We start from the raw sequence: 19,474 nt of genomic DNA on the forward strand, positions 1-19,474 counted from the left end.
GACTGCACCAGTACAATTCCTGCCCTGGCCCTCTTACCCCACACCGAGGGAGAGGGAAATTCACAGAATCACAAAATAGGGTTGGAAGGGACCTTTGGAAATGATCCAGTCCAACCCCTCCACCCAGGTAGGGTCACTTACAGCAGATTACGTAGGAACACATCCCTGTGGGTTTGGAGTATCTCCAGAGAGGGAAGCCCTTCATCTTCTGCACAGCCTGTTCCAGCGTTCTGCCACGTTCAATTTAAAATAAATTCTTCCTTATGTTGAAGTAAAATTTCTAATGTTTATAGCCACTGTTGCCACTGTTTATGACCTCTTCCTGTAGCTCCTTGTCTCTCTTTTACGGAGGAGGCCAGAACTGGACCCAGCACTCTAGATGCGGCCTCACGAGGGCCGAGCAGACGGACAGCATCACCTCCCTAAACCTTCTACATTCTTGCCTCAGGACACCCTTGGCCCTCCGGGCCACAAGGGCGCTGCCGGCTGATGGGCAACTCGTCATCCACCAAATCAGCCTCTAGCTGGGGAGGCGAGGCCATCTCTGCTGACAGCAGACGCCTTACACTCGCTAGCCCGCACCCGGGCCGCCGAAGGCCGCGGGGGAGCCGGTGGCGGGGCGGGCCCGGGCGGTGGCGGGGTGGGCCCGGGCGGTGCCGGTGCCGGTGCCCGTGCCGGTGGCGGGGCGGGCCCGGCCCGATGAGCTCATCCGCGGGCGCCGCGGCCGCGCCGTAGGGGCGGGGAGGTGAAGCCGGCGCGGCGCCTGGCGCGGGTGAGTGGCGGCAGCGACGGCAGCAGCAGGTCGGGCGCCCGGCGGGGCCGGGCCGGGCAGGGGACGGCGTGTCCACGTGTGTCCCCGCACACGCCCCGGAGCCGGCGCGCAGGCGGGGCAGTGGCCGCCGCTGTAAGTGTTCCTTCCCTGTCCGTCGCCCCCGTCCCCGTGCTTCCTGCCGGGTCCCGCCGCGCTCGGCTGGACGGGCCGGCGTCCCTGTCCCGCAGTGCTCCGCCACGCCTCGTGCGAGGGAGGCGCTGCTGGAAGTGACATTTTCCGTTCCTGCCTTTCCTCACCAACTAAATGGCTGCGCCCAGAGCATAGGGAGCCGTGGAGGAGGCGGAATGCAAGGCAGTAAGGAGCCTGCGGCCGGCGATCGCTGCTGTCCTTTTTCACGCAGCTTGGATCGATGGCATCCTTGTGGGCTGCTGGTGTCCTGAAAGAACTTTAAACGTGGATGTGTTCGACCCTCTCAAATCTGTTCCACTCATTGTCCTCTTTACAGTGGAAACACGTAGGTGAAACTCCTGTCTTAATAAATGGTGGCGTGTAATTCATCTGAGAATCTCAGCTTTGTTGTATCCTTTACTCAGGATAATGGTTCGATTTCAGAGATCTAGTTAAATGGCTGAGATGGCTTGCCAGTGTCAACATTGAAAAGACTTTTTCTGATTTCAGCCTTAAGGATTTAGTTCTTTGACGTTGTAGGTATTGTTCATTAACTACAGTTGCATTAAGTTGAAAACATTCTGTTTAAGCATGGATTTTATTTGGGCAATTGCTATGTATGAATATCGTCAGACATGCATGCTCCATGTCCTGAAAGTCAGTCGCACAGAACCTTTTCTTGTGTATTTTGAATGGAAATAAAATCCAAAGTAGTTCCTCTTTAATGCTGTTCAGCATCTCTATAGAATCACTCGCTTTGGAGGGACCACTGAAGATTATCTAGTCCCTGTTCAAGCAGAGTTAGGTATAGCAAATTACCCAGGCCCATGTCCACCTTGAAATAGTTTCGTAAAATAAAAACTGGAAAATTCTGTCCTTACACAAATGTTGGTCATGGGATTGTTTTGTTTTTTTTTTTTATTTTGGAGGATTTTTTGATAAATAAGGTAATGGTAGATTTGGGGCCTGAAAATTGTAAAACACATATTTGGTCTCTCTTTAAGTATTTGGTCATTACTGTAATACAAATAATTGTTAGTGGAGTAAGGATGGGTTAAGGGTAATATCAGGATCCTCTACCAGTTGTAAGTTATGCTTCTTTTTCAGTCTTGGGTGTTTTTCTTTGGGAACTAGTATTTTGGGAGCAGAAGGGGACTTTTTTTTTTTTTTTTTTTTTTGTATTTATCTTATTATTTAAGCTGAAAGATGGAGTTTTCTCTCTTGGCTTGTCTTTTCAGCTCATTGAAATAAATTTTCCTCTCTGCTTACTTGCTGCTGTAGTTGGTAAAGAAGGTCTTCCATTATACTCATTATTCCTATGGTTTTCAGACTTAAAAGGAGACTTCTGGAATGGTACCAATTGTTTTATCAAGGAATATCAGTGATTGAATTAATTTTCACATTAAAGCCTCATGACAAAATGCGCTGTTCTTCTTGTGACGCAGAGTGAGGTCTGTAAGCTCTCCTATGTGGATTGCTTTATAGTAGTTTAACATGAGCAAATGTTTCTGTTAGTTTATTTAAGCCTTACTTTCATCTATAGAACCCATTCTTGTCTTAAAAAGGCTTAAGGTCTCTTAGGTATTTGTCTGATGTGTGTGTAGGGAAAAAAAAGTTTGTAATTACTAAAAATAATGTGTACATATTCCTTGGTATCTAAAGAGTAAAATTATTGTTGATACTGGTGGTCAAAACTGAGTTCTTAGTAAGATCTTAGTGTCTTATATTGAGTAGAAAATGTATAAACCTGGATTTGGAAGGAGCTGTCTTGAAAGTGGTTTAAATGGCATTAGTTATAAACATCTTCTAATTATCAAAGAGAATGTTTATCCAAAAGGTGCCTTTTTTTTTCATTTTAAAATTTCTTTAAATGTTAAGTACAGAGCATTATAGCCTTAATTCTAACACCTGCTTGTTGAAAGCAATTGAATTAGCTTTTTTGTACAGATGAAGAAAATTATGCTAGGCTGAAGGTGAAGAGAGTCCAAACATGGCTTAATTTACTTGTATAAAAAGGTGGCATTTAAATGTGTCTGAATATTGGCCATTGACCAGGGGCCACAGGAAAAGTCTGTGTCACTGAAATTCTTCTACACCTTTTGAAGAATAGCATGAGTACATAACACAATCAAGTGCTCTGTGCTTCGGAGATCCTTGTTTGTGGATCAGGATATTAGCTTACATTACCAGCTCAGGTGCGCCTGCCAGGCTGTGTGCTCAAGTGGCTGTGCATGGAAATAGCTATTTCTGCTGATCAAAGCAGATTATTCTGGCAGGATCTTCAAGCAGGCTTAGCATCAGTAGGGTTCTTCTGACCATCCTTAGTTTGCTAGGAAACTAAATTTGTAAATTTCTGTGGAGTTACTTAAAAATGGAGTGTTATTTCAGGGAATGAGTTTGTGTGGGGTGTGAAAAACGGAAAAGCTGAGATAGAAATGGGCACCATCTTAGGGGTTGATGCCTGCTACTTGAGTCAGCATTTGTGTGTTACTTTGTGTGACTTTGATTTTGCACAATAAAAAACAGTGGTATGGTTTGCAAGGCATTAACAGGTTTATGTATGCAAATATTTGCAACAACTCCATGCTGGGAGTTTTCCAGGGCCTGCTAGATATCAACTACAGAGCTGTAACTGCTTGGATTGCTTGGAGACTTGTTTTTCTATTGTACATCCCTCTTTTCATTCATTTTTGCTTTCTAAGATTTTGGAAATGCATGAAAAACAACAACTGCAGTTGTGGTCTGAAACAAGACGTATTTTGTATATGCTTCATGTTGGGTGTATGCCTTCATGACAAGATGCAGAACTATCTTAGGCAGCTGTGTTTGCCTTTCACAGTGCTGTAAGCCATGACAGTGTCCCATGTGAGACAATCCTTCACTGCCTGGTGTAGCAGGAGTGCAGGGAAATTAGGTGTGTGCTTGGAAAGGGAGTAGATAATTCAGTACATCCTTGATAGTGTGTTTCTAGCTCCTGACATTATATTATGAAGTCATCTCTAATGACCACGCATCTTCTCTTTTTCACGGTGGGTTTGTTTGGGTTTTTTTTTAAGTTTGTAAGCCTTTCACTTGCTTCCAGCTAGTAGTGCCTCTGATGGACATTTCAACGAGTTCAGAGGCTTTGCTAATTTTCTTATTTGGATTATTACTGTAAGAGTGGAGTCAGACTGGAGTAGTTAGCTATTAGCATTTAAAATAACAGCTTCTTGGATTACTGAAATATCAATGTCAGTTATCATAATTGATCACTCTAGCTTTTAATGTGCTGTTTACAAGTTTAACTAGACTCCTTTGTGTAACAGTGCTCCTCTTCCCCTTTCTGGTTCACTATTTGAAATGGGTATGCTGTGGAGTTCAGCTGTCCCTGGGTTTTTTTTTTTCCTCAGTTTTCACTGGAGAGAATTATATTTTGAAGTTCTTCCCTATCTCTTTATTTCCTTGTTGCTTTTAACTTTAAAACCTGAGACTTTGAGTTACAGTGTATTGCCTATCAAAAAGAAACTTCCCCCCTCCCCTCCCCATACATATTTTTAGGAAGCTTAATCTTGTCTACTTTGCAACTGTGTTTTATGTTGCCTGGAAACTTTTTTTCCTCATATTTGCTTTCAGAGACCTGTGTTTCTAATTCAGGCTGATGCTTTTGGTATTGAGTGGAAAACAATGTTATGCACATATAATTTCCCAAAGGATCATATCTCTCCTGTTTCCCATTCTTCATGTCTTTTATGCAATTCTATTATGTGCTGCTGATCAAGATTGACTCTATTAATGTTGGCCACCATCTGCTGTTATTGTTTATTGTTTTGTGAACATCTGTCTACTAAAATATTAAAATATAAAACCAAATAATCAGCTTTCCCTGTAATTTTATTACTTGTATTACTTACAAAATGTATTTACAAAGTACATTTAATAAGAAAGATCCATTGAATTTAAGGTCTCTCTTTAAAATATACTAGTAATTTTTTATATCTCTTAGTGTGAAAGAAGTATGACATTAAACACTGTTTATGAAATGATCACCAGGACTTTGTAGCAGCATTACAATTTCTATTTTTTTTCCGTGCCTGGAGTTCAGCTAGTGAACCTCCTTTTCTAAAGGTGAAATGCGTTAATTGCACAGAAATTAAAACCAGATACTCATATTATGGGCGTAATATAGCAAAAATATTACAGAAGACAATGAGACAATGTTGAATAAGAGACATATTAAAAAAAAAAGTAAAAAAATGTATCTTTTCTGTGATGCCAGTACCTTGATATATATGTAAGATAGTGAACAACTTATCATACTAAATTCAAAGAATATTTCCCAGAACAGCATACTTATGAAGCAGTAGTAAAAGATTTATTGTTTACATACACAAAGCTGAAATATGTGCAGAGAACTTTCAAGGTGTACAGCAAGGGGTTTGCTTCAGAAGGTGAGGTAACATGTTTCCTGTATTATATCAACACCATGATTAGAATTTGTTCTCTTTACCTATTAAGGAAAAGTGAAAAGAAATACAGAATGAATGGCAAATGCTAGACTGAATTAGTTATGTTATTGTACACAGCTTGGGAGTTAATTTTTTTACAGTTCATCTCAGTCTATACTTAATTTGTCACATAAAATGTAGGAAATTATTCTTCTTTTGTCAGAAAGAATGCTTTGTTTTTTTACCTGGGCTTGAGTTGCAAATTTGTGTAGCATTGCAGCCGCTGTTGATCCTGCCTAGTACTTCAATAGGCTGTATTTTAGACCAGCAGTAATAACTGTGTTGGAGGGATAATAATACTGTGATGTATTTACAAATTTTGGGAAGACTTGATTGAAGAAAAGACACCATGAAGTTATATTTAGTCAAATGCCGTTGGAATCAAATGGTAAATAAAATCATTATTTACAACTTGTTCAGTTAAACCACCCAAATTATCATGTGTTTATGAAAAGACATCACAGTCTATACAAAGAAGAGAATGGGGTTTACATATTTGATAGTTGCACAGCTACCTTTTTTCTCCTCACCAGTCCCTAGTATCTGTCATTACAACTTCTTTCTTCTGTGAGTGCGCATGTAATTTCTCTGTATGTCATCTCAGTGGTTTCGTCCTGCTGCACCAATGAGGGACAGTCTATATGTGGATGCTAAATTTCAAACAAAGGATCAGTATGTTGTTTTACAACATCGTTGAACTAGCTTTACTGATTGAAAGCAAATGTACAGATACCTAGACTTGAAACAAATGTAGCAAAATGTAAACATATAAATAATTTTGTCCTGTTCAGTTACATTCTGAGAATGGTCCTTTAAAAAATTTGTGAAAAAGTTCATTACTTTTTAACTTTGATATTACATTCTATTGTAATTTTTATCCTCCTCTTTTGCTGAAGTACATCCTTCCTTTACCTTTTTTTTTTTTTGCTTGCATTTTTTTTTCACTTGCACTTTTTTTTCACTTTTTATTTCAGGTTTGCTTTAATATGATTCCTGTTTTATTTGTTTCATTGCTACAGGGATTGTGTGCATGGTCATTTGGTGCCGTGATCTTTTGCTTTTTCCTTGGTAGTAAAAAGCTCTTTTATTTAAGTGTCCGCTGTCTACTTCAGTGTCCAAATAAACAGTTCATTCCTGTATTTTCTTGAATAAAACTGGTAATTTCCCAAGGTGATTGAGGTCCAATATTTGATAAGCCAACCAGAGCCTGAAGGAGAAGTAGATATCCATCTTGTCTGGGACACAAGCATTTATCCATGTATTTGAATGTCATATAATTAGCAGTTCTGTTCATGACAATGACAGAGAATGCTGTTTCCTGGGAGCATATTTTGGTATTCTTAGAATTAAAATTGTATATTTCTGTTCTTATTCTTTATTTTCTCATTCCCTTTTCATTTAGTGTTTCATTCCAATAACAAAAAAAAAAAAAAGCAGCTATACAGAATACAAAAACCAATCAATTTTTGCAGTTTAAGAAAATTAGCTCAGTGTAATGCCTTGCAGTGCATGGAGGATAGTTGTATTTGCGAGACAGCTTAGATTTTTTTGCTTGTCTTTTCCCTATGCCCCTCTAGGGGGAGGCTGCCTACATCTGCTGTAGACACCCAGTCAGGACCTGGGCTACAGCATCTTCCCTAATTGTCTTTTCCCAAGGCTGGCCTCGTCTCCCTACAGTTCTGTGCATAGGATAGTATTCACATTTCATAAAAGGTGTTAGTGCTATATTAAAAATATTTACAAATTAAAAATGTGAGTTTGAATGTTAGCTCAGTGTTGAGGTTTTCCTCACCAAGTCACTTTATTTCTTTACTCTTATCACCAATAATTACTTGACCTGCTGGCCTTCATGAGGTTTTGGTAGTCAGAAAAAAATCCAGGTAACATCAGGTTCAGTCCACAGCATTACACAGACATCATAGATGCATTGTTCATGATGCCTGAATTTACCGAGCTATTTCAGTGAAAGAACCTTCTGATGTGAGCTTGTTGCCCAAGTATGTTTGCAGAAGTACTGAAAGATTGTTATATGTTCAAAGGAAGGTTTTTCTCAGCTTGCCATCAAAGACTGCCCTGAAAGAGCTGTTTCTGACAGCTAGAAAGCCACTGAGGTAGGGAGATACATGCTATGTTTTTGTGCCTTGTGTGAAACTAGTTTAGGGAACTATATGGACATCTTGCCCTGAGTTTCTTGCCCTGAGCCTTTCACATAATGATAGTAGCTTGATAGTATGCCTTGGACTCCTACAGAAAAGATACAACAAGTCTTTGGGTAGTGACTTTCCCTCTGTGCTGACTTGGAGAACTAAATAAAAATTTGCTTTGGATAGTTGAAGTCTGTGATGAGGTGTAAAACTGTGAAATGGATTGTGCATGTCACAGTGGAGTATCTGTTCTCTTATGGCACTTAGAAGCTGGCCTGGCTGCCTATCATGGTGAGTGTCACTGAAATGCCAGGGAGAGAACTCTGTATTTCATCCTCTGATACCTATTCCTTATCTAGAAAGCAAACAGAAAGGACTTAAGTGGGCTAAAAGTGCACGACCTAGGCAAAACAGAGAATGCATGTCCGTTCTTTGTGATGAATTTCTGCCTACTGTTGCAACAAATGTTGGTGCATTTTAGTATTTTTGTGCCTTTATAGGTATTTACTTATTTTCCTTATTTCCTATATATATATATATATATATATAGGTATTTTACTTATTTTCCAGTAAAAAGACTTTTTGTTTTCTGTAAGGCACTATTCTGAGTTGTTGTTGTGAGTTTCCAGCTACAAAAATGTAATTATATACCTCAAGTATTTAAGATTTTAAAAATCTTGATGAGCAATCTCAAAGGAATACTTGGAATGCACTGCTTGTAATTTGGCTCATTTTCTTGTAAGAGCTGATACGGGAGTGGTTGTAATGTGGAAAGTATATTAATCTGTGGACAAGCATTGTATACAGGAATTTATTACTCTAAACATTTAAGACCTATGAGGTGATTTAGACTTATTCTTGGTTTTTAAAATATATCACTATCTTTTGATATTTTTGGTTGTTTCTATCAGTTTATAAAAGCTGTCTAGAAATACTTTCATTTCAGTTCATCTCTGAAAGAACAACTGAAATGAAAGTATTTGAGTTCTTATCTGAAGTTGAATTCTTATCTGAAAAATACAGCCACTGGTCCTTGACAGCAAATCCTGAAGCAAGCAGATGCCATTCTGGCCTGATGCCGTTGTGTGGAGATACAATCACCCTTTAGCTGTACTATTGTAATAAAGGGAACTGCACTTTAAATAGATTTAGAATCAGTGCATTTCAGAAATGGTTGTGAGATGATTTTCTTTTTTTTTTTTCTTTTTAGAGTACAAGAGGTGGATAAACTACAATTTCAATACTGTAATCTTATTCAAAATTATTTTTAGCACCGGGAGACTGAATATTCTCCTTCTGGAGTCATCATATGTCAGAATTGTTCAAGGCTTTGTAAAACTGTTGCCCAATAGGTGAACATGGAGCCACAGCTAGACCCCATGAAGGATGATTTGCCTTTAATGGCAAACACTAGTTACATGCTTCTAAAGCACTATGTATTGGACTTGGATGTGGATTTTAAAAGTAAAGTTATTGAAGGCAGCATAGTTTTGTTCTTTGAGACTGGGAGCCAGTACAGGAAAACCATCAGTGCTAGCAAAGAATGCTGCCAGTCACAGTTTGACGAAACCTGTAAAATGAGGGCATCTGAACCCTGCCACATTCCTATGATAAATGTTAGTACCTGTTTATCTAAAACGGAATGTAATGATTTTGCTGTCAGTGGTAAAGAAGAGGAAGCTACTTCTGATGGAAATAGTAACCATAGAAACAATGAACAGGCTTCTGGGATTTCTAGTTCAAAGGACTGCTGTGACATAGAGGATCATGGAAACAAGGATTTTCTGCTGGTATTGGACTGCTGTGATTTATCTGTGCTAAAGGTTGAAGAGTTAGATGTTGCTGCTGTGTCAGGCATTGAAAAATTTACAAGGTCTGCCAAGCTAACTGTTGTTTCAAAGGAGCTGGAAAATATCAGGAATCAGATTGTACATGAACTTGTGACTTTACCTGCAGATCACTGGAAGGAACAGCTATACTATTTTACTCACTGTAGCCAGGCACCTGGCTGTGGGGAGCTTCTGTTTAGTACTGGCACCTGGAGCTTGGAGATAAGGAAATCAGGAATACAGTCTCCAGCGGACTTTCCTCATGCAATAAGAATATGGTACAAAACCAAGCCAGAGGGAAGATCTGTTACATGGACTACAGACCAGAGTGGCAGGTATGTAACTGTTTGCTGAAAGATTTGTATGCAATAAATTTAAATAGGTGCAAGAATGGAGAATCATATAATTGCTGAGCAACTGTGAAGATGGTGAATACACTGTTCCACAGTTTTAATTTCATCCTTGATTTGAATCCTTTTGCTATCCTGTAGAAGAATAGACAATTCTCTGCTCGTGAAACCCTAATGGACTTGAGGGTCACAGGCCTGTCTTAGTGATTGTGTTTGGTCTTTCTGGGTGGGGGTAAATAACTTGTGTGTACTTCAGTAAGTGTGTGCAGGGAATGGGGAATTGTCATTTGGGGAAGGAAAAGGTATGAGTGACAGGTTACTTTGTGCTCTTTTTCCTTCCTGGCTTACACAGATAAAGTTCAATATATGTAACATTTAATAGAATTACTTCACAATTAGTCCTTTATCAATAATGTAATCAGCTTAGAAATACAGTCTTTTCCTGTTTAGTCTCTCATAATCAACTTTCAAAATCTTCTTCATCTATAATGTTAAGAACATTGATGATAGCAAATGAACTGCAAACTGAAGAATTGGCAATTATATCTAGTGTTAGTGAAAAGGACATGGTATTGTACTGAATATTTCCCTTTTATAGAAGGGAAACTACAATCCACTCTTAACTTCTAAAACTGTAATTGTTTTATTGGAATGTGGAAAAGTGGATTTTAATGGCTGTTATTTCTTTCTGATGTCTAAAAAGCAGGAACAAAGTTGGAAGAAAAGGAACAAATGTGATCTAATTTAATACTTGCTTTCCTTTCCCAGTCAAAAGATAAATGGTCATCTTTTATTTCAGTTATATTCATATAAATTAAGTCTTTTCACTAGCATCTGTGTTGATGAGGAAAATGAGAGGCCTTTTGATTGTATTTGTTGTGGTTAGGGAATTCTGCTACTAATCTGTAACCACCATCAAGTCCAGAAATGCCTCAGTCGTGTTCATTATTTATTTCCCTTCCTTTCCTCACTCCCTGAGGAGTTATTTTTGGTATGAGTTTAAGAAATCTAACTTGATATAGTACCCTTATATCTGAAAATTCTGAATTTTGACTGCATGTGAAGGTAGAGCAATTGCCCATGATCACGTCTATGCCCAACTAACTAATGTTGGCAAGACTCAGCTGGTATAGGACTCCTCTCTGTGGCTTGAGCATTTGAATGTTTCTTTTAAGCATCTAAATCATGAACAGTTTTGACTCTTTGTAAGTCTTTTACTGCAAAGCATTATTTTTACTTTAGTGACGTTTCATGGCAGTTGTACACTAATGAATAGAATTTTATGGATCAGTAATGGAGCAGAAAAAGCAGGCTTGACATGAATCCAGAAGTTTGATGGTATAAAATAGCACAAACTGATTTATTATCAGGCCTACATTAGTCCAAAAACTAATGCCTGTCAGAAAATAAGTTTTCATAGCATAATCATTACAATCTTTCTTGGTATCTTTTTAAAATCAAATTCTATATGTGATGAGCCCATAAAGATAGTGGTAAATCTCATATTGCCATATGAGGATTCTTCAAATTGTTCCAAATTATGTATCTCATGCATTTTATTTCAGATGTCAAGTCCTTTGCCAAAGGAGACTATACTGTGGTTCCAACCCTGAAGAAAAGTAAATAACAAAGTACACACATTGTGTCACCACTTCCAACGTTTCCTGTAATTTAATACTAGTACAATGTTTTGAAATTTAGCCTATGCACAATTTTATCAAGAGCTCCATTTTATTTGTTTTAAAGAATGATGTATTATAATACACAAACAACACCAGCTGAAACAAAGCTTTGTGGGATGAGCTTAGGCAAGATCAGATATGTGTGTACAGACATGTTATCACAGCAGGACACATTTCTGTTTTTAGTAGAGGAACTGAACATGCAGAATTTCAGTATTTCCCTGTCCAAGCTTTTGTGGCCAAACAAAAAAAGCAATGTCAGAGCTGACTTGTGCAAATGGAAAGCGGAAAGGAGGTAAAGTATAAAGGATGGTATAAAGGACGTATGTATGACCAGAACACCTATCAAAATACACTTGATGAAAGGGACGCTTTTGACCTCTCTAAACTTGCATGCCAGTTCCTTACATCTCTGGTGTGATGACACAGGTGTGCATACAGCTGGGTCATAAGGCATATTAGGGAGCTAATCTAATTGAAAGTAAGTACAGCAGGGAAGAGAATAGAAGGGAATGTGTTTGAAAAATACTACTGAGGTTAGTTTGGAAGGTAAAGTTATTTACTACAAATTATAAAATGTGTCATGGAAATAGATGTTTGGTTTTTCAGTGGTGTGAGTTTGCATTGTTCTGTGCTCTTGGAAGCTGGAAATGCAGGAAGAAAAGTATTTGATTTTCTTCAAAGGCAAGATTGGATAGAATAAGATAGTCTACAACCCTGGTAGGTCACAGACCAAACCCTAAGAGGCTCTCCTCAGTTGTGGAGAATCTCTACTGTGACTTTGTTTAATTTTGTTCCCAGTAACATTAATATGGGAATATAAATATTTGATAAATTAATGAAGTATTTGGACGTTTGTTGAATTATTCATATGGTATGCAATGAATTCTAAAAATTGACAAATTATATTAATAGAATGGAAATTAAAACAAACAAACAAAATAAACCACAAAATAACCCCACAAGCACAAACAAACAAAAACCCAAAAAACCAAATCAAAACAAAAAAAGTAGGCAAACCCTCAGTACAAAATAAATGGACTTGATATTCCTGAAATGTGGAAGACAACAAACCAATATTTGTAAAAAATATAAATTCTATCCTCTGAATTAGTTGTCCTAGCTAAAAGGAAGACAATGAGGAGCATGAGTATTATTGACTGGTGTTTTTTTCAACAGTAAAATGTAAACAAGAATACCTGCTCTGGTGGAATCTGATGACAGTCACTGGAACCTTGCAGATATGTAAATTGATAAGGCAGAGTAAAAAGTTTCTTGTGATTTAGATGCCAGAAAGTCCTGCTGCTTTGACAATGGAATTTAGAGTAAGGAACAGCTGCCAACAGCAGTGCTTTCACAGGGATTGGCATTGTTAGTTGGAGGGTGCCCCCTCACATCCTTAAATGGAGACAGCCTTTGCAGAAATAGGGAATGTAATTTTTCAAATAGAGGAAAGGGATAGAGTTTCTGAGGTGGGCTTTTCCTTTCATAAAGCCTCAGACATTAGGCGAAGCAGTTTGACTTGGGTGAGCCTTAGAATATTTTTCAAGTGCTTGACGTCAGGCATCTCAAGGTCTGCAGGTTTCTGCTCAAAGAACAGATTAGCCACTGAACATTTATTATTAGTTTGAAGATCGTGTTAATACATTATTATAGTATAGTGGGTAGGCTTACATGGAAGAGGGAGATCTGCCAAGAGCTGGTTTGAACTGATTTTGTTGAGTTGTGAAGATATCAGGACTACTGATGAGTTACAGTTGCATGAATCAAATTTTCATCAGAGAGATTACTGAACAACAGTCTTCAGTCTCCTCTTGGGGCAAACCCAAACATTACCACAACTAGTACTTAATTTCTCCAGTAGTCTGGATGGTTGTTTACTTGGGAAAATTTACCCATTTTTCTCATAGTCTTCCTTTTGGTTCGAACAACTGATTCAGAGGAGATTATTTAAATTTTTTACAAATATTTGTTTCTTGCCTTCTACATTTCCAGGAATATCAAATCCATTTATTTTGTACTCAGGGTTTGCCTATTTTTTTTTTGTTGTTTATTTTTATTTTTTTGTTTACATGTCATAAAGTTCTCCAAAGGAGTGACTAGAGATGTCACTCCTGTGTTTTATGAATCTTTTGTGGATGTTTGTTCTTCCAGTGTGACAAATAACTAGATAAATATTCTGATTTCTCTGCTTATCTGTCTTTTGTTGCATGAAATTTCCTGAACTCTTGAAACCTACCTTGGCAATTATGGTTGGCATAAATATTACATAAGTAGATTATTTGAGTATTACAAGACCATTAAAAGTTAAAGACTGGGGTGGAAGGGATAGGTAGTAGAAAGAGGAAAGGAACTGTGAAGTTTCTTGCTAGGAGCAGTAGAGATAATTGATTTAAAAAGGGCAAATACAGGTATCAATTGACAAGAGCAGTCTAAACCTAATTATTTGTCTTTGCTATTCTGTCATGTGCTTAGATTAACTGGGTTTTTTTTCAGGATCAAATGAAGAAACTGATTGATACCAGGATAAGAATTATATTTCTGGTCCTCTTATGTGCTGAAATTGTGCGGTCTGACCCCAAACAAAGACAGTTGTCAGCTGCACTGGATATCCACTGGATATCCTAAAGTAACATTGCACAATTATCAATTCTATAAAAAGAAATTACCACTGTAAAAGAAGTATAGTAAATATCTAACTAAAGGCTTACATAATTGTTTTTCTGATAGTTTTCTTTAATATTTAGTACCTGTCTATTTCATTACTAATTTTTAGCAGACTGACATAATTGGGTATATTTAGGAAAATAATGAAGTTAACAAATATAACTGGTCAAAAATTGTATTAAAATGGGTGAGGAGTGGAAAGAAGTCCTACTTCTGAAAAACAGATTATGTATGTGACCAGTTTTTCTCCACTTACCTAACTCACTTTCTACTTGGGCTTTTGTGGTAGAGACTTGTGACCATCCTGTGTGTGTATATTTTAGAATTAAGATGTCTTAGGGAAAAAAAAAACCTACTGGACTAGGAGGCTTAGAACTAAGCCTGTAGGAGGAGCTTGAGTGCTCTCAAGCATATCTGTTCACTGAGTTTCATTTTCTCCATCTGCAAAATGGTATTGGCATCTGTAAATACCTTATGGTCTGCAGGTAAAAGTGCTCTCTGAGAGCAGGTGACATAAATGTTCTTGGTAACATCTATTATCTGTAATGTTTATATTGTATTTGACACAGCATTATAACATTTAGCACATTATAACAGTTTAGCACTGTTCTGCCAGCCAGTTTTCTCTGTCATTGTGGCATTTCCCTGTACAGAATATGAAGATCCCCTGTACTGCTCCTAAGAGGGGATTGTACCAATGGCACCTGGCAAAACAGCCTTCACTGTGCATGGCTAATCATTGGGAAAATGTGTGTAGCAGTAGTCACTAATCCCACCTTTCCTTTTTCCTTTCCATGTCTTCTCAGCACGAATGTGTTTTACGGTAAATAATAATCCCAGTAGCTCTTGACTAAAATTACTAGGGGGAAGCAGGTCTTCCTAGAAGGTGAAAAAACAGGTTCTTCTTTTTTCCTGTGAACTCACTGTCATGCACTCTGTTTTTATGGGGGAAAAGCCAAATATTCTATGTATATCAGATAGGTTACAGATTCAGTTTTAGGAGTTTAATTCTAACTAAGTAAATTAAAAATCCATGCAGTTTAGTGGTCTATGACATTTAGCTGTATATTATGTTTTACTGTTTAAGAAATAACCACTTGGCTTTCTCTCCACTGCAGTTACCTGAACTTCACTTGATGTCTAGGTCCTACTCTCTTCACTCTGGTACATGATGGGGGAAGTTAGACCATTTTCTTTTCCTACTTGTGTGCATTAACAATAAGGCCTAATTAAACTGCAGCTTTCGTCTTTCATTTGCTGGAAGATCAACTGGTCTGCATTAGTTAAGCCACAGTAATTTAATGTGCCAAGACAGCTCTGGATCCAATAGCAGAGATAGCAATGACAAGAGGGCAAAAATATCTTTGGAGTATATTTAATCTGTGACTCAGTATTTCCATGTTCTTTCTCTCTGTATAGTTTGAAGTTGGCTTTGGAGAAGGAATAATTTGAAAGGAAAAGCAGTTTGGAGGGGAGTAAATAAAATCTTATGATTTTAGCCATTGCAAAATCAGTTTTGCTCTAACAATTTGTCTCCTACTTTCTGAAATGCTTTGATAATTTTTCAACTCAAGTAATGAAAGATACTGATCAGAATATTTTTAGCTTCAAGAGTTCACAAAATAATGCATTTTGCTCCCATAATATTTAGCTTTAAATATCATAGGTTTTAAAAAGTTCAGTGTAGTGACGTGATGATTTCAGGACTTTCTTTCTTTTACTGGAGAAACCTATTGATTGTGGATTTTTTATATAATTTATAATTTTAAAAATAGCCTTTTTTCTTAAGATAAGTGGCATTGTTATGCACATAATAGGAATTTAGATAATACTGCAAAATGAAACAAAATCAGTAAACCAAGAATCATTAAGTCCATCACCAGCAATAGCAAGTTAGAAGAAACTAATGAAAGGCCTTGTTGCCTTCCCAGCTGCAGCTAAATGGTTAATAAGAAATTTACGATCATGAAATATTGCAGCTGAAATTGGAAAGGGGTAGATGACTGAGAGGTTCAGCTGGGAGGAGATTTAGAGTTACTACAAAAAGAGCAGTACTACAAGGAAGATTTCTATGTAAGCAGCAAGAAGGAGGCTGAAGCTAACAGGGTAGAAATTAATTCTTTTTATATGCCCTGTGGCTGAAATTCCCAAAGACAAGTGAGCTAGGATGCATTACCTTTAAGATTAAATGTAAAAATGCCAGGATTTATTGAGGCTTGGAGTAAGGAAGACTCAAAACTAGATCTGCTGATTTTGCATGAGCCTCCATGTTGCTGATGCAGGAGACTGGATTCATGATAGTGAAAGAGGTGTCACAGGTGTTGGGGAAGCCCTGCAATGGCATTGTCAGAAGATACTCAGAAGCCTTCTTTGACCTTATGGGTTCAACTAGAAGGTATTGTATGAGGCTGGGAGACTCATGCAAAAACAGGAGAGGGAAAAGACTGGAGTTAGTATTTTCTAATCTGAAGGTATGGTAGTAATCTTGCTTTTCTTGTCTTTAATTACTTAGATTGTATTTTGATTAGTTCATGTCATACAGCTTTGGACCTGCAGAACTGAAGTTAAAGGAAGAAACCACCTCACAGTATGACAGCACCTTTGATTTTTTTTATGTAGAACTTAATTCAGTCTTTCTTATTGTAATTCCAATGTCAATCTCTTTTCCTTCCATCTAGGCCATGTGTTTACACAATGGGATCACCAATAAACAACAGAGCCCTCTTTCCATGCCAAGAACCACCAACTGCCTTGTCAACATGGCAAGCCTCAGTTCGAACAGCTGCAGGCTTTGTTGTGTTAATGAGTGGTGAAAACTCAGCAGAACCAGTACAGCTTCGAGAAGGTGAAATACATTTTTCAAGGCAAATTATTTTCCATACTTTTATAATTAGAAACCAAGCTTGGTAAATAAGTGATTTGTGAAAGAATGAAGTTCCTAGCCTTAAAAACATTTCCATGTCTCTCTGTAATCTCCATGTCATTCTGTGGAAAAGTTATCTGCTCAAGGCCTCAGGATAACTTCATAAATATTTGCAGTATCTACATTTCTGCATTTCACTGTGTTGCTTTTTTCTCCCTCTGTATTTCCAAACCTAGATTTAATTTTTCATAAATTGGCTTTATTTTAATCACAGTGTATTCAAGTTTTGTAGATGCAAACCTTATCAGGCTCTCAACAACTTCAGACCTTGGTAGATAACTATCTTTCAATTTTAGTTCTCCAATCTCAGTGTAGTTCAGCATGTGGTTAGAAGCAGCCTTTGTGCCATATGTGTTGCCTGGAATACATGGAATATCTGAAGAATATCTGGTCAGTGCCCTGAAAATCTGATCTCTGTGGGAGTTTTTGACATTGATAAAACATATCTTTTTCAACAGTAAGCAAACAAGGATTTCTTCTGTGTTGGCTATACTTTATTATTTAAATGTCTTTCTGCACAGAGAAGAAAGTTTTTAAGGATTGTGTAAGTTCTACATAAAATGAAGTGGGTCTTGTTCTTGTGAGTTTTGATATAATCTGTCAAACTGGGTCGGTATTTTCTAGTGTGAGTAGTTCTGATGAGGCACAGCATGCAAGAGAAGGTTAGAATTAAACTTTTCTGGGGAAAAATGTCTTCTGCTCCCCTTTAAATAGACAGGTTTATTCTTGAGCAGAAAAAAAAGAGAAAGTCTCTTGATTTGAGAATCATCAGTTAATCCATTTTCATGGAATTTTCTGGTTATATTTGGCCATATATGGGGCCTCTTTCAAGGTTTGTCTCTGCTGCTGAAATATGGAAAACTGCTATGATAAGCTGCTCAGTTCTTTTGGAGAATAATACTTTCCTGTCTCAGCATCAAGAAAGCAAGGACCCTCTTGACTTCAGACTACGATAAAAGTTTACAAAACTAATACAGAGACAAAAAGGGAAAGGGGTAATATTCTGAGGAACATTTTAAAGTCCAAGTAAACCCAAGATTTTAGTGCTAATCTGTGGCCTTGGATAAATTCTTAATGAATTTAGGAATAAAAATTCATGAGTTTAATTAATAGGTTCTAATTTATAGAACCTCTAAGAGTTAAAAAGTTTAAAAATATTCTGTTGTTTTAAATAACCTGTCCACATAGATCTTGTTGTTTGGCAATTCTGGAAGGTATGTGAAATGTATTCATCTGTCATGGTTTGAGCCTGGCACAGAGCCAGTGCCCCCATGAAAACACCCTCTCTCTGGGGTCTGCTGTGAGATGTGGCCAGGAATAAGCAAAACAGGCTCCAGCTTAAACATAAAGAACACTTTATTACCTAAACTACAGGAAAATAGGAAAAAAACTATAAGGAAAAGAAAAAAAAATTGAAAACCTTACAAAAAACACTTTCCTCTTCCCCAACACCAGAATTTCCCAATCTGATACATTCCCCCAAATCACCAACTGCCCAGCCTGGCACCACCCTTTAGAATACTCAAACTTCAGTCCATGAAGAGGAGAGGAGTCCTTCTTGCACCATAGGCTTCCCCTGGAAACATGCTGAAACCTCGTGTGCTTCCATGTCACTCAGCACCGCCCAGAAAGTCCTTTTGCCATGGTGACATCTTCCTTCCATGCCCAGTGCTCTCACCACTGTGCATGGACCAGAGCTGCTTCTAGGGCTGTCTTTTAAGGATGCCTTGTCTCACTCCAAAAAGGCACAGTCTCTGCTTTGGGACATCTGTCCCCCCCATATTTTTCCAACCCCCTGGGGCCAAGGCGTCCCCACAATGAACCCTCCTGGTTCTGAGCCACTGCTTCCCCCCCAAGTGCAGTCTCTGTGTCACAGGAACAAACTGAGTCCATGGCCACAAGAAAAGTCCAGCCAAAAGGCCACTCCAATCATCTCTCCCCACTCAATCATCTCCACATCCTTCGGGCCAGGTCCTTGTCTCATCTCATCTCCTATTTCCCTTCTTATTCAGCTTCGAGGAGGATCAGCATTTTTGCAAGGCCCCAATCATGAAAGAAAGGGGTTAAAACTTCCAGTCTTTGTCTGTCTCAGGACGCCGATACTCCCACATCGCTGCTGCTGCGGCCAGCCGGCACTTCACCCCCTTGTCCTCCTGGGCTGGCTGCTATCACATTCAGACGCCGACTCTCCCCCTCTCTCCCTCCTGGGAGGGGAATGGCTGCCCGATGTCTCTTGGAGCTGCTCCTCCACCCTTCCATCCTCAAGGGCCTCCTCACCCCCATCTCTGTCCAGGCCCAGGCCTACCACATGGCTGCCCCTCCCCTGCCCAGCAGCAGCGGCTGGACAGGGGAGGGAGATCTGACCTCTTTCCCTCGAAGTCCCAAGAGGCCTCTCAGGGCCGAAGCTCTGCTTTTAACCCCTGTGTGTTCTCGGAGGTGTGTCCAAACCCCACTG

The 19,474-nt window shown here is 38.6% G+C and overlaps 1 protein-coding gene across 11 annotated transcripts in view; it reads left to right on the forward strand.

Annotated features, from left to right (window-relative positions):
• Positions 1–633: 633 nt before the first annotated feature.
• The window catches only part of AOPEP (aminopeptidase O (putative)), a 185,570-nt gene continuing 166,729 nt past the window's right edge, over positions 634–19,474 (forward strand). For 8 of the 11 annotated variants that reach the window (XR_003381046.2, XR_012578253.1, XM_014269047.3 and 5 more), the window contains exons 1-3: positions 1,121–1,286; positions 8,779–9,732; positions 16,775–16,941. Coding sequence is in view for 9 of the 11 variants with exons in the window: in XM_014269047.3 (XP_014124522.2) it covers positions 8,927–9,732; positions 16,775–16,941 (973 nt within the window). In the remaining 2 variants the exon portion in view is untranslated. Of the gene's footprint in view, positions 905–1,120; positions 1,287–8,778; positions 9,733–16,774; positions 16,942–19,474 lie in introns of those variants that run through there. The other 3 variants (XM_026795184.2, XM_074533336.1, XM_074533339.1) reach the window with 3 other exon arrangements.

This window comes from Zonotrichia albicollis, chromosome Z (genome assembly GCF_047830755.1).
Source record: "Zonotrichia albicollis isolate bZonAlb1 chromosome Z, bZonAlb1.hap1, whole genome shotgun sequence".
Taxonomy (NCBI): domain Eukaryota; kingdom Metazoa; phylum Chordata; class Aves; order Passeriformes; family Passerellidae; genus Zonotrichia; species Zonotrichia albicollis.